The 14,250-nt window shown below is 41.5% G+C and overlaps 1 protein-coding gene across 1 annotated transcript in view; it reads left to right on the top strand.

Moving 5' to 3' along the window:
• Positions 1–14,250, top strand: part of POMP (proteasome maturation protein) — a 57,686-nt gene that overhangs the window by 18,678 nt on the left and 24,758 nt on the right. Inside the window, exon 4 of the mRNA XM_086933457.1 lies at positions 1,624–1,725. Within this exon, the coding sequence (XP_086789583.1) occupies positions 1,624–1,725 (102 nt within the window). The remainder of the gene's footprint in view (positions 1–1,623; positions 1,726–14,250) is intronic.

Here is a 14,250-nt window from a genome sequence, read left to right as displayed (position 1 = left end):
ACAAGCTGTAAGAAGTCTTTTGCTGGAAGTACCCAGCTGACCAGTGGCTACTAGACCTGGAACGGACTCTCTTGTTGAGGGCAGAGAAATCTGCTGATGATCAGTCCTTCCTAAATAGAGTAGGGGGACTGACACTGTGACATGGCGGTCCAGTGGAGAATAATGGCCTGGCACTCTAAGCAAGTTGGAGGGGCACTGATTTGGTGGGCGGGTCAACGCAGTTTTTTTTTTTTTTAAGGATTCCCGACTTTCTTTTACCGTGTTTCCACCAGATAGTAGACTTTGTTCCATGCTGACAAAAATGTATGTATTTGAAAGATTTATAGACCACTCTTGTCTCCATTCGGTTACTAAAGAGCAAGGCCAGTTTTGTAGGTTTGTTTATCTGTTTATTGAGATAGAACCTTTTCTGATATTTGTCAACCATGACCACTTCGTTGCAGATTATCATTTGCAGGCTAATTTGTGGAATCTTGTCATGAGCTGTTTTTTTAACCCCATGTAGTTTGGTTCTACTCTCCTGTTCAGTTTTAGGGCATTTCCTCTGTATCTCTGGTGCAAATCCTTGATTAAGGGGGAATATCACGTGATGTGCTTTGCAAAAGATGAATGAGGTTCTTGGTTCGTGAATGGTCTGAGGGTTTAATAGAGGCTAGTAAGTTAAATAGTGTGTTTACCTACAGTTTGGCCACCCAGTCTTACCATCAGTGCACTACTATTCTGAATCTGTAGCCCCCATGTGTGTGCGCAGTGTGCATTCATTTTTAAAAGTGTTTACGTTTCTGCTCCTTTGTAACTATAATTTCAAATTTAGCTTTCACAAATGATTCTAAAAATCGTTAGCTGTCGTATCCATTCTATTATCGGGGCCACTGGCATTATGCGGCAGGAGAAGGCCAAAGTATGCAGCAGAATTGTCCAAATTATGCAGCAGGAAAAGATTAATCATGTAGTATAATCAGGCACATTTTCTGATATTATTATTTCATTATTTTGTTATTTTTACACTTTTTAACACTGTTGAGCATAGGTTTCACCTTATTAGTACCAGTTTATTGCCAAAACATAGCAGTAAGCAACAGAAAGGCAACCAGTCAACCTTTGCCTTCCTCGGCGTGAAACACATGTTGCTTTTGTTTTTTGTAACATTTGAACATTTTGAGCTAGAATCTTTATTTTTTTATTTTTGTTAATATCTGCCAATTATGCAGCAGATGATGAATTATGCAGCAGATCTATAGGTATGCGAAAAATGCCAGGGACACAAAATCACATAATTCTAGTTGACCTGACTGTAATGTTAGTTGCCTACTACATTAATTGACCCAGCTATTAAGTCAGTTGTCTGCTGTGCCCCATACCGTCTTATTTTGTTTGTTAGCCATGTGTATTTGAAGGGACTGTTTCAAAGTAGTACAGTTTAATTCTTTTGCATTCCAGTAATGGTAAACCTTCCAGACTTGTGGTAAATAAGCCATTTATTACAATTGCGAGCATACATTAAACTAATTAGCATGGCTTATGTCCCAAAATACACATTGCTATACTTTGAGTGAAGATGCACATTGCTGTCCTTGGAATTAATTATCTGCAAATGTATGTTGATGGTGTTTTTTTGTGTAGTTTCAGATAAATGAAGAGAAATTGAGCTTTGCTACACTAAGAAATATTCAAGGTTTGCATGCACCATTAAAGTTGCAAATGGAATACAGAGCAGCAAAACAAGTAAGTCCCTTTTTGTAAATAACTCATGTTAAGGGTTTAAGGCGTGTCAATAATATTAATTTACAGAGACCGCATTATACATTGGTACTGCATGGTTCATCGCACATGTTTACGCTTGATATCAAGGTTTAGCAGCCAGGCCCTTTCAAGCCTTGCCTGCTATGTTTGACAGTGACTGAAAGTGCTAATTGGGATGCAATAAACCATGTGGCCGCCATCCACAAAAATTGACCGTGCACAGCATCTACTAAAGAAGCATTAGTAAAGCAGACAAGTCTTGCTTTTAAAAAGTGAATACTGACCTTTTGGCTTTGCAAATGTTGGCATTGGTGCTCCCACACGCATTATTTTTTATTTGATATTGCTGTTCTGGAATGCCATGTTGTATGCTGTTTTAGAACAGAAAAGTAAAAAAGTGGAAACTACTGATGACTCATACGCTGTTTTAGAACAGAAAAGTAAAAAAGTGGAAACTACTGATGACTCATACGCTGTTTTAGAACAGAAAAGTAAAAAAGTGGAAACTACTGATGACTCATACGCTGTTTTAGAACAGAAAAGTAAAAAAGTGGAAACTACTGATGACTCATACGCTGTTTTAGAACAGAAAAGTAAAAAAGTGGAAACTACTGATGACTCATACGCTGTTTTAGAACAGAAAAGTAAAAAAGTGGAAACTACTGATGACTCATACACATTTGTGAAGACCGCAGCCAACTTGGAACAGTTTCCAGGCAAAGAGAGAAGAAAGGCAAAGCTGAATAATATTCAACTTTCAGAACATTTGGAAAGATTCACACCCTTCCCAGTACGGCTTTCATGTAGCACTGAGCTAGTCCTTCTAGAGATTGCCGATTTCCATCAAGCTGACATTAGATCAAGGACACAATGGGACCTTGATATTATTAGATCTTTTTGTGGCATTTAACCCTCTCCCACACCATTCTCCTGCACAGACTGAGAGGCATTAAAGTGAGAGGACGGGCGCTCAAATGGATTTGCTCCTTTTTGGGAAATGGAGGTCAGTTTGTATGGATGCCACATTTCTCATCTACCAACACACTTTTAGCCCTTTGTGCCACCGGGCTCTTCTCTGAGACCAACTTTGTTTAACATCTATAAGACCCTTTTTGCACCCTGGTAAAGACATTCGGGGAAAGGTTATCTCATAAGCAGTTCATTTCATTCAAAAACAATCCTCTGATGCCCTAAAGTCTTCTAAATGCTGTTTGAGAGCAGCTCTGGATTACATGCGATTTATAGTATAATTCTGATGAGACCAAGATTATTTGAGGCATTGACTTCCTAGACATAAGAAAACTGCTTTTGCCCCCTTCTCCGCCCCGGCAGCTAGAAATCTGTGAATCAAATTAGATTACCATTTATCATTTCAACCTCTGATCAACAAATGGTGAGATCTTGTTTTGTTTTACTCAGGTCCTTGGAGAAATTACTGTTCCTTCTACCAATGCACTCCAGGAAATAAGTGGTTTCTGCCCTGAATATGTCCAGATTGGGCAATGAAAACTTGCTCCATTTAGGTTTATCTGCACTTCTTATTAACCTTCTGCAGAGGGTACAAAATACAGCAGCACATGTGCTGTTAAAAATTCCTCAACATGATCAATTTCCCAGCATCTTACTGCTTTGCATTGGCTGCCAATTAATAAAAGGATTTTGTTTAGGACTGTCGCATTTGAACACCGGGCCTATTAGGACTCCGTCCGCAATATCTAACACATTTATACACTACCAGCGCACGAGGGCCTGGCGCTCCTTGCATAGTTCACTTGCTGTGATCCCCAAAATCAAATAGACTATGAAAGGGGGCTCTTCCTTTTCCTGTTTAGCAGCGCAAGCCTGAAACCGCCTCCCAGTTAAGATGAGTAGCTTCGAAGATGAACTGGCCTACTTAAGACTTGGCTCTTCAGGTTGTGATGTGGTTTCTCGTAATCTGCAGTTGTTTTTCTCCTTGCCCTGTAACTCTCCTTGTAGTAGCTATGCATGTTACAAAACCTGTCATTCATTCATTTAAGCCAGGACCACATTGCATTTTGGGACATGCAGAGTCACATAAGTGTGGGGTGAGATTCTAGCATGTAAAGTGCTGTAGATTAAATGGCAAACATAGCATGAAGTGTTAAATGGCATGAAGCCACTTCACAGCTCTAAAGATCAGGAAGGAGGGGGCTCATCACTAAAACAGGAGATGCATGCTGAAGTGGCAATTTAAGTATAAGATACATGCATTAGCTGGTAAAATCTCAGGTATTGTCTCTGAATATATTCAGAAAGAGGAATTTGTAGCTTATGTTTACAAAATTGTGCCGGCCTCCACACAAACTCTTTTCAGTGCGAGCTTCTGCAGTACGTGTTAGTTCTCATCAGATTTTCCTTTTCAATAGCATGTACTTCCTTGTGTGTATAGTGAGATAGGCTTGTTGTCGGGCACCAGGGAACATACAGTCAGTTGGTTTTTTGACAATAAAGTTCTGACTCCAGAATTGGAACTTTTATAGATTCACATGCTTGAATCATTCCCCGCCATTGAGATGGGAGTTCCTGGTTCATCAAAACAGCAATGCGAAGCTAATACAAACCGGAAACCAGGCCTAGGCCCATTTCAATCCTGTAGCATATATCTATTGTTTTGTAAAAGAGACCCAAACTTAATCCTAAACCAATCAGGACCTCTCACACTGCTGAGAGAACCTTAGAACCTCTGATTTTCTACCGCACATTCTGCTGGGGAGTCTCCTCTGAGATATGCTCAGCCACATCTACTACTTCAGTGGTTTTAGACAAGTTTTCTTTGCTTCAATCAACCTCTTCTTCTTCAGTACTGATTTAGCTCTTACTGGCATAGCCATGTCAGATAAGGAGATAAGAGTCTTTTAGACCCCGTTCCACCTGCTCTAAGAAAAGGCTTCACACAGACGACCCTCACAGTGAATGCATTTATTGCCTGTATCCCAACCATAAGGCAAGTGTAGAAGGTATGTTGTACCTTTTCAAACTAAACTATGAGGGGTCATGAGGGACTCCTTCTAATGTTGTCTGATACCAAGAAACATAGTCATTTTTCTTTTCTTTTTTTAACAATAAAGTTCTTCTTGCACATGGCTGTAATTGGGATAGTGGGATCTTCAACCATGAGCACTGACATTTTAAGTTACCATATTACTTGTTCCAGCTTAGCTTAGGAGAAGCCTTTAATAAATAATATTGTGTGACTTTATTTAAAAGGGGGGGTTGCACTAAACAGTCTCCAAATAGACAAAACCACCTTTGTGCAACATGGGTGGGTGTGGGGGGGGGGTTGAGAGTTTGGATGGTGTTAAATGCTTAAAAAGCAGTGTGTGGGGAAGCAGTGGGCAGGCTGAAGGGTCAGATGGAGTACCACAGAGCATGAGGGTCAGGAATTTAAGGAGGCTCCATGTGAGAGTAAGAAAATATGCGCCCTTTTGAATTACTGTATTTAAGCAGTGGATACAAGTCATCCAATCAAAAGGATGGTAAATCAGCAGTGTCCTAAAAGATAAAACACAAGAAGAATGAGAACAATTTAATAAGCAAGTATATGTACACGAGGGAAACCCAAAAATCATAAGGGACAAAGGGTACTTCAGTAATTCTAGAGGCAACAAAACATGGAATATAGTTCTGGATACACAAATCAGTTCCATAAACCGATTCAGTGATCAGAGTTTTCAATTTTATTACCACAATTCGATCAAAAATGTGAATTACCCCAGCCAGAATAATTTCAAAAACCAGAGAGCAAAGAAACTATGAACTGAAACAATGAGAAAAAAAACAATAATGCACAGAAAACCAGGTGTTAAAAACTGACAAAAGACATATACAGGCAAACAAACTGACCAACATTATTCTCACACCTTTATGTCACTTCTTATTAAAGGCAAAACACTACTGTACCCAAAACAAAAATACTCCAAAGTATAGTGTACTGGGTCAGAGTGTATGTTGACGACATTTCGATCCCGTAAAAACATGGGATCATCATCAGGACTGAGGGTCAGTTGCCTGGCATTTAATCTATTGATAGATTACATGAAGCACCTGATTTTCAACAATCTGTAACTAAACAAACAACATGATTTTTCAACATAATTCATGCGTGGCCATGCGTATCATACGACAATAAAGCTCTAGTGCTGCTTCTGTCGACACACGTTTTTAACCAATTTAGTGACTGGAAATAGATTTATAAAGCACTTTAGTGTATTTTTTTTTTTTTTTTGTATTCGGCTCTACTGATTTTCATGTATTACTGACTTTATTGGTTTTTATTTCATTGCGATTCTGTGGGTTTGTCTAAACCCACTTGGCAAAAACAATACGCTTTCTTTGTACAAGTCCATACTTTCTAGTCGTTCGCTAGCAGCCTCTGCCATGTTTTCTAGATTTCATTTTAGTTATGTAATTTTGTGTGTGCCGCCATTGCCTTTAGTATTACATCTGAAGACTAATATTGAATGTGAAGGTATAGATCTGGCCACCTGTTAGTGACTCTCACCTTAACTTAAGAATATTTGCATATTCACTAGTTGAACTAGGGGGAACTTTCAAAGGAGATACTCGGAATTGCCGTGACCTCACCTGCGGCAATTGGTTTGTTGTCTGAGACGCCGGAGTCGCCGCACTAGCCTGCCTCCCGCCGCCGCACACTCTGTCATCCCGAGTGCGGCTGCTGTGTGGAGAGCGGGTCCAGGGGACTCCAACTCCCAGCACCCTTTGCGGCCGGAAGCCGCGCATCAGTCTACCGCGCCAGGCGGCGCATAAAGATCAGTGTGACCCCTTGCAGAGCGGGGAACTTTCAAAGGAGATACTCGGAATTGCCGCGACCTTACCTGCGGCAATTGGTTTGTTGTCTGAGACGCCGTAGTCGCCGCGCTAGCCTGCCTCCCGCTGCTGCACACTCTGTCATCCCGAGTGCGGCCGCTGTGTGGAGAGTGGGTCCAGGTGCTCCAGGGGACTCCAACTCCCAGCACCCTTTGCGGCCGGAAGCAGTGCATCAGTCTACCGCGCCAGGAGGCGCATAAAGATCAGCGTGTCCCCCCCCCCCCCACCGCTTCGCGATAGCGCGCGGGTAGCGCCGGGCAAAGGGCGGGCCGTCTGTGGCCGTCCGGGGCTGGGCTGGGTCCCCCCCCCCCCCCCCCTTTCAATACCAATACAGAATTAGGAAGTAAGCCTCTTTAATATTCATCTAAGGTTTACGTGGTGGAATTGTTACACACACCATGTCTGACATTCCGAGCGTAGGACACAGATTTTCTATAGGAGGATCTGTGCAAGGGACTTTGGACGCATTTATCACAAGGGCTAGCTCTGTCTTAGAGAAGGAAATAATGTTGACTGAGCGACGTATATCTCAAGAACTACAGAGGAAACGCTCATCCATAGGGACCATACAATCAGTCCAAACCCCAACGCATGTTGGTACCCGCCCTGAACTACCTAGTACTATAGGCATCCCCCCTCAGTTACAGGATCTCCCAGTATCTTATGCGTATCAACATGATTCTGATAGTTCTGAAATTAACCTGGAAACTATATCTCTTTCCCCGCCGGAAGACTCGCTAATATCAATTCCTAGTAGCCAGGCTGTAGAAAAGCCAACTAGTATTAAACAACCAGGGCCGCCCATTCCCATGAAAAGAAAAAGAGGTGGGACAAAGCAAAAGGGAAACCGTGCTAAAACTTGCCGAGCTGATAGGATGCCTACTAAACCCATAAACGTAGAAACAAGTGAATCCACTCAGGGTCATCTTATAACATATCTTGAGCAAGTTCTTATGAAAAACTTTGAACACCTGATTAGATCGCTGCTTTTGCCTTTAATTGAGAGGGTTAAAAACATGACTAAGCAAATAGGTTCTATCTCGGATATGGAAATTGCCAACTCTAACCTACTGAAAGAAATGGCAAAACAAAGAAACATTCCCTCTGTAGTGGACACAACGGCAGTGTCAAATGCCCCCGAAAATGTAGTTAACAGAAAGCTGCCGCCTAAAACGCAGGATAAAACTATTACGGGCACTAATACAAGAAACCCAGCTCCCAACCCTGTCATCCCTGGGGAAACATTAAGAACATCAGAAAAATGCAAAACAAATTGACAAACCAGGAAAGACAGGACAAGAATCAGAAGAATACCCACAAAGAGAGAGAGATCATAGGACCCGTTCAGCACATAGATCTTCCACCGGAGGCTGAACCCTTTGTCATTGTCCTTACTGGGGTACCCCCGCTGACGGCAGGATCATTTGAAAGTTATCAGACTCTTAAAAACAAAGCCATGTATTGGCTAAGAGCTAATAGACCTTTACCGCCCAATTTGTATAGTGAAATTCTACATGTCAGAAGGCTGGACTGGGTGGTAAAAAGACCGAAGGATGTGATGGGGGATATAATTGTCATAAACTTTAGGGATCGTAGGGTATCAAACTACATCCGAGACTGGTTCCCAGGAGATTGAGGGAGGGATATCTACTAATGGGAAACTCACGGATGGGAAACCCACGGAGACCAAGAAACTGCAACACCCGTTTTGATATGCCACCTATATTCAATGTCGCTACCTCAAATAGCTTCTCTTCATTAATGGGGATGGAGGGGGTCGATTGACTGCCGTCAGGTAGTGATAAAATTGTGAGGGATTGTGGACTTTTCCCAATCTCAGGCAACAAGAAAGCAAGCAAGAAAATCGATCAAACTAATGCAAATAGTTCAGTGGAAGGGGTAGGTAACATTGTAGATGCTACACACAAAAGCCAATTAGTTATTTCATGGAACATCGCAGGATTAAGGAATAAAATGGGAGATCAGGAATGGCAAGATATAGTATCTAAATGTAACATTCTGTGTTTCCAAGAAACTTGGCTGGTACATGAGCTACACTTGAGGGGCTTTCGAACTTTCAACACACCAGCCACCCCAAGTAAAAATGGTTTAAACTGCAGAAATAAAGGTGGTTTGTGCACCTATATTTTAAATACATCCGACATAACAGTTCTCAAATTTATCTCAGCAGAGTACTATCAAATTACTTTAGTGAGCTGGCCGGAATAAAAAAGCTAGCCATCATAAATTTTTATAACAATGCCCATGCTCCCTCATGGGATGGTTTAATTTTTAATTTACGAAGGCATATAAAAACATTAGAGCAACTAGGTGGCGGCGATCTGATCCTCCTGTGGTTGGGCGATTTTAATAGTTCCATTTGCACTAGCACTAATACAGGAACGTGCCCTTTGAAGGACAACAGAGAGGAAGCGTTGACCCACTTTATCCACTCAGGGATAGGGAACCTTTTGAATAGTTTGGTTTATGAGTTAGACATGGGTTTTATTAACGAATTTTGTACCCCAATGGCAGATTTCGCACCAACTTTCAATGGAAGAGGGGTAAACTCGATAATTGACTTTACCCTTCTGTCCCTTAGGCACAGGTTAATAGTGCGATCCTGGGAGACTCTAGATCTTGCATATAGTGACCACTACCCAATAGCGTTCTCCCTGACATCTCAGGCACAGGCACAACCTAAAAAGATGATTCATCATACGTCTATAACTTTAGGCCATAGAAATGGTTATACTATCAAGTGGGGAAAAATTGACCCAAAAATCTTCTTAAAGAGGCTGGTCAGTAAAGTTTTTGACCATTTGTTAACCTGTCTGTCTGAAACTAAAGATTATCAACAAATCCTTGCATCCTTTGGGGTAATCACGGGCGAGATAAAGAATTTGTTGACCTCTACTTATAAAAACTGTCCCCCAAAAGGGAAAAGATGGTTCAACGTAAATTGCTCAAAGGCCCATACAAAATTAATATCAGTTTTACATCAATCCCCAAGGTCACCGGAATTAGTCAGAGAGGCAAGAAAATCATATAGAGATGCCATAGCTAACAGGAAGTTAGAACTAAAGCAAGAAATTTGGCAAAGCCTCCATGAAGCTTGTCTAAAAAATGATAACACTGCATTCTGGAGGGCAGTAAATGCTCCCTTCCTTTCGGAAAGAGACACTGACATCATTGATGTAGTAGTACCAGGAGATGTCTGGGTTAATCACTTTGTTAATTTGTATAAAAGATCTGATACAAGGCTGCATAATAATCCCACCGATAATCAAGAGAATCCAGAGGTGTTTCCTTTGGGGATTACTTTCGATCACAAGGAGGTAATAAGGGCCATTAAAGAAAGTGCTCCCGGAAAGGCACCGGGACCAGACTGTGTCCCGATTGATATATATATATAAATCGGAACTAGCACTATGGTCACCTATTATAACTAACGTCTTAAATAGTGTTAATGCCTTAGGCTTTATTCAAACTTGGCCGGAGGCTATAGTGGTTCCGATTTTTAGAAGGGAGACAGGAACAATCCTGCCTGCTACCGACCAATATCCCTTTTGGATGCTTTAATGAAGGTGGCAGGCAGGATCGTTCTTAATAGGTTACATGTGTGGGCGGAAGAGAACCAGATTGTCTCATTTTCAATATGGTTTCCGCTCAGGTAAAGGGACAATCGAACAGGGCCTTAATTTAGCCTTGCTAGTAGCAAAATACACACAAGCAAAAAATGAAGCCCTTTTTATAACGTTCGTGGATTTAAGCTCCACGTTCGACTGCGTAGATCACTCCATGCTATGGGAGACATTAACCGACGTAGGCATGGAGTCTGAGATCATAACATTCATCAAGGAACTATACAGGGACGCAGGCGCGAAGGTAAGGTATGGGAGGGATGGTGCATGCTCCAACAAATTTAACATCAAAAGAGGAGTAAGGCAGGGGTGCATTTTGGCACCCTTCCTATTCATTCTCTATATTAACAGTGTGGGCCGGCACCTCAAGTCCTCCCAATGCGATTATCCGGCGGTGGGCGGGATTTCCATCCCTATCCTCCTCTACGCGGATGACGCCGCTATTATATCACGAACATTCATTGGTCTCCAACGAGCAGTGGTCAAGTTCTCAGATTATATGGGCATGCAGGGTCTAGAGATCAATGTCTCCAAGACATACTCCATGAGATGTGGTACCTCCTTAAAATCCAATAAGGCAATTTACCTGAATAAGAGAAAAATTGAAAATACCACTAATTTTACCTACTTGGGAGTAAATTTTGATAGTAGAGGTAACTGGACTATGGCAGTACAGGCCAGAAATCTGGCGATCACTAGAGCAAAGGGAGCCTTGATAAATTTCTCGAGGAAGTTAGGAGGTCGCCCTGTCAAAGAACTCCTGCAAATATATAAAGCTAAGTGTATCCCTACTGGCACCTACGGAGCGGGCATCTGGGGTTTTGTTAAAACCGACCAGATACAGCGAACGGAAAATGATTTTATTCGCTATCTGCTCGCGACACCAAAATCTATGTGTACTTTTTTTAGCCACAGGGAACTGGGCATAGCACATATAGAAGATACAATTAAATCTGACCCACTCCTCCTGTGGCACAAGATCTGGGTCACCCCAGAAACATCACTTAATAGAGAGGTCATCTCGGACTGCTTACAATTAGATGGAGTGAGAAACATTAAATGGCTACAACATGTAAAAACCATGGCAATTGATATTGGTCACGTAGAATATTTTGAGGATCCTTTGTGTTTGGAATTTGTCCCAAGACAGGTGCTGAAAAAAATGATCATGGACTTCTTAGATAATAAAAGATGGCTCTCTGTAAAACACAAATTCACTGCTAAAATGGGCCAGGGCTTTATTTTTCATACTGGCATACAACCATATCTATTGCTGGATCCTAGTCTTTTTTCGAGAATGCTACCGACCAGGTTTCGGGCCGACACTTTTTTACGACTGATAACATTCCCCAATCGTAATGACTGGTCAAAAGATCTGGGTAAATGCCCTTGTGCCCTTGTGGCGGCTGTTCACAGCAATCAAATATTCATTCGATTCTATTCTGTAAATATTTTGAGGCACCCAGAAAATTGTTTTTAAAACCAATCTTTAAAAATTGGGGTATAAGAGGATGTCAGGCAGCATATTATAAATTAAAGCAATTGGAAACAGCCCTGGAGGTTAAAGCAGTGGCTTCTTATGTAAGAATTCTGATCGCCTTGAGGAAGACCATGTAACTTAAGAGAATTGTCGAGAGTCTTAGCAAGTCAATGTTTCTTACTGTGACCTTTTTTACACCTTTTTATGAAATGCAATGAATTTTAACTGTTTTTAAACTATGTATTAACAGTTTTATTTAACTTATGGAATATGAAATTAGCTAGTTTTTTAGTTTGTCTTGCGAATTGAAACAATATGTACACTACCGGGAATGTAGTATATCTTTGTTCATTAATTGAATTGATTTTATTTGAAATATTGTATGTATGTGCTTTTATGATTTTGCCTAAAAATCGATTAAAGCTAAAGAAACTGAAACACTAGTTGACTAACTGCTCCTTTTTAGGGCTCGACCTCTGCCAATGCGCAAGCATTGCAGATGTCGAGACATATTATGGCCTATCCAGAGCTTACCCAAAGGGGCGATTTGATGCTGTGCCCGCGAAAAAGCTCGTGCACAGCATCAAAGCCACCAGCCTCCCTCCCAGAAGCTGTCCCCAGCGTGAGCTCTGGCATATCTCCTCCCCTAATTATTCACTGCCCACGGCCGGCCGGCACATCAAAGGCTGCTGCTCCCCGTGCGTCTCCCCTTACTCTCCCCTACTATCTAATTATTTTCATACTGATGGCCGCCGCTTTAACTTTAAGCACAGCAGCAGCTTTAATGTATTTTTAAATTATTTTGTGCGTCTCCCCTTACTCTCCCTATTCTTCCCTTTGTTTCTAATTATTTTCATACTGATGGCCGCCGCTTTAACTTTAAGCACAGCAACAGCTTTAATGTATTTTTTAATTATTTTGTGCGTCTCCCCTTACTCTCCCTATTCTTCCCTTCGTTTCTAATTATTTTCATACTGATGGCCGCCGCTTTAACTTTAAGCACAGCAACAGCTTTAATGTATTTTTAAATTATTTTGTGCGTCTCCCCTTACTCTCCCTATTCTTCCCTTCGTTTCTAATTATTTTCATACTTATGGCCGCCGCTTTAACTTTAAGAACAGCAACAGCTTTAATGTATTTTTAAATTATTTTCATGCTGAGGGGGATGGTAAATGCTCTGTTCAACAGCCGCACGACTCTCAACTCAAGCGCTTCAGTGCACGCAAAGCTGTTGACAGAAAAGCGAAATCAAGGACATGAGGTGATTTACCAGGGATCACACACTTTGATCGAGTGGGGTAGCCAGGATTGTAAAACACTGGTCTTGTATTGCGCACGACTCTCAACTCAAGCGCTTCAGTGCACGCAAAGCTGTTGACAGAAAAGCGTTTTGAATGCATGAGTGAATCAACTAACAAACACCTACAAATAAATAAGTGCATGAAAGAATGACAGGTTAAACGAATCACACAGTGTGCTTCACGCACGCAGTTAAAGCTTCGGTGCCGGCTGGTGATCATGGTTAGAGCAGCGGAGGGACCGATTTAGAATTTGGGCACTTTAGTGAAAGATGCTTTTTCAGGAGCCCTTTTGCATAACGTCAAAGGCCTCTTTTCAGAAAACAGTATTCAGTTGGATCAAAGTACACAATTAGAAACTGTTCAACTCTGCTGTGTACAAAAGTTTATTGATGTGTTTTTGTGTGCTCTTTCATGTGCACCAGGCGCAAAATGAAAACAGTCTTAGAAGTACAGGAGACATTTTATTTTGTGGCGCAGAGGCACTGTGGACTTACAGCGTCATCAATGCTGCAGACACACAACATATTTACAGGTTTTTTAGGTCAAGCTTGTGCTCATAGGTATGTATCCCGGTCTAACTTTTTGTGTATGCGTATATGTATACTTGTCTCTCTTCGAAAGAAAGTGTTTGTTTTCAGGTATCTGTGGTGACCTCCATTGGTGTGTGTGTTCGTGTTTTTGTTTAGGATGTGATATGTGACTGTAAGTGTGTTTGAGGTCTTCTTTTGCTTGTTTCGACTTGTTGGTAGAGTCACTTAGTAATTTGTAGAGCGAGGAGACAAGCTCCTCCCCGAGTGTCTGCCTTTCAATTGAAATGACGTCAGCCCAAGTTAAAATGCAGTCTGGCACTTTGAAATGCCCTCAGTGAAACCTGGAGTCTGCTGAGGCTGTTCCCCTGAGCTCTGTGTACAGAAACCAGGTCGGCCCAGCTGCCCACGTGGGTGTCTGTTTTACCAGACATCTAAGTTCTCGGTCACTCAGCACATACTAGTTACCACACCAATGTCTTTCTTTCTTTCTTTCTTCCTTTCTTCCTTTCTTTTTCTTTCTTCCTTCCATTTCCTTCCTTCCTTCCTTTCTTTTTCTCTCTTTCTATTTGTTTCTTTCTTTCTGTCTTTCCCTTTCTCTCTGTTTTTCTCTCTTTCTCTCTTTCTCTCTTTCTCTCTTTCTCTCTTTCTCTCTTTCTCTCTTTCTCTCTTTCTCTCTTTCTCTCTTTCTCTCTTTCTCTCTTTCT

Source organism: Lissotriton vulgaris, chromosome 8 (genome assembly GCF_964263255.1).
Source record: "Lissotriton vulgaris chromosome 8, aLisVul1.2, whole genome shotgun sequence".
NCBI classification, from domain to species: Eukaryota; Metazoa; Chordata; class Amphibia; order Caudata; family Salamandridae; genus Lissotriton; species Lissotriton vulgaris.
Note: the sequence above shows the minus strand (reverse complement) of the source record. Positions and strands in the feature narration are given on the sequence as shown.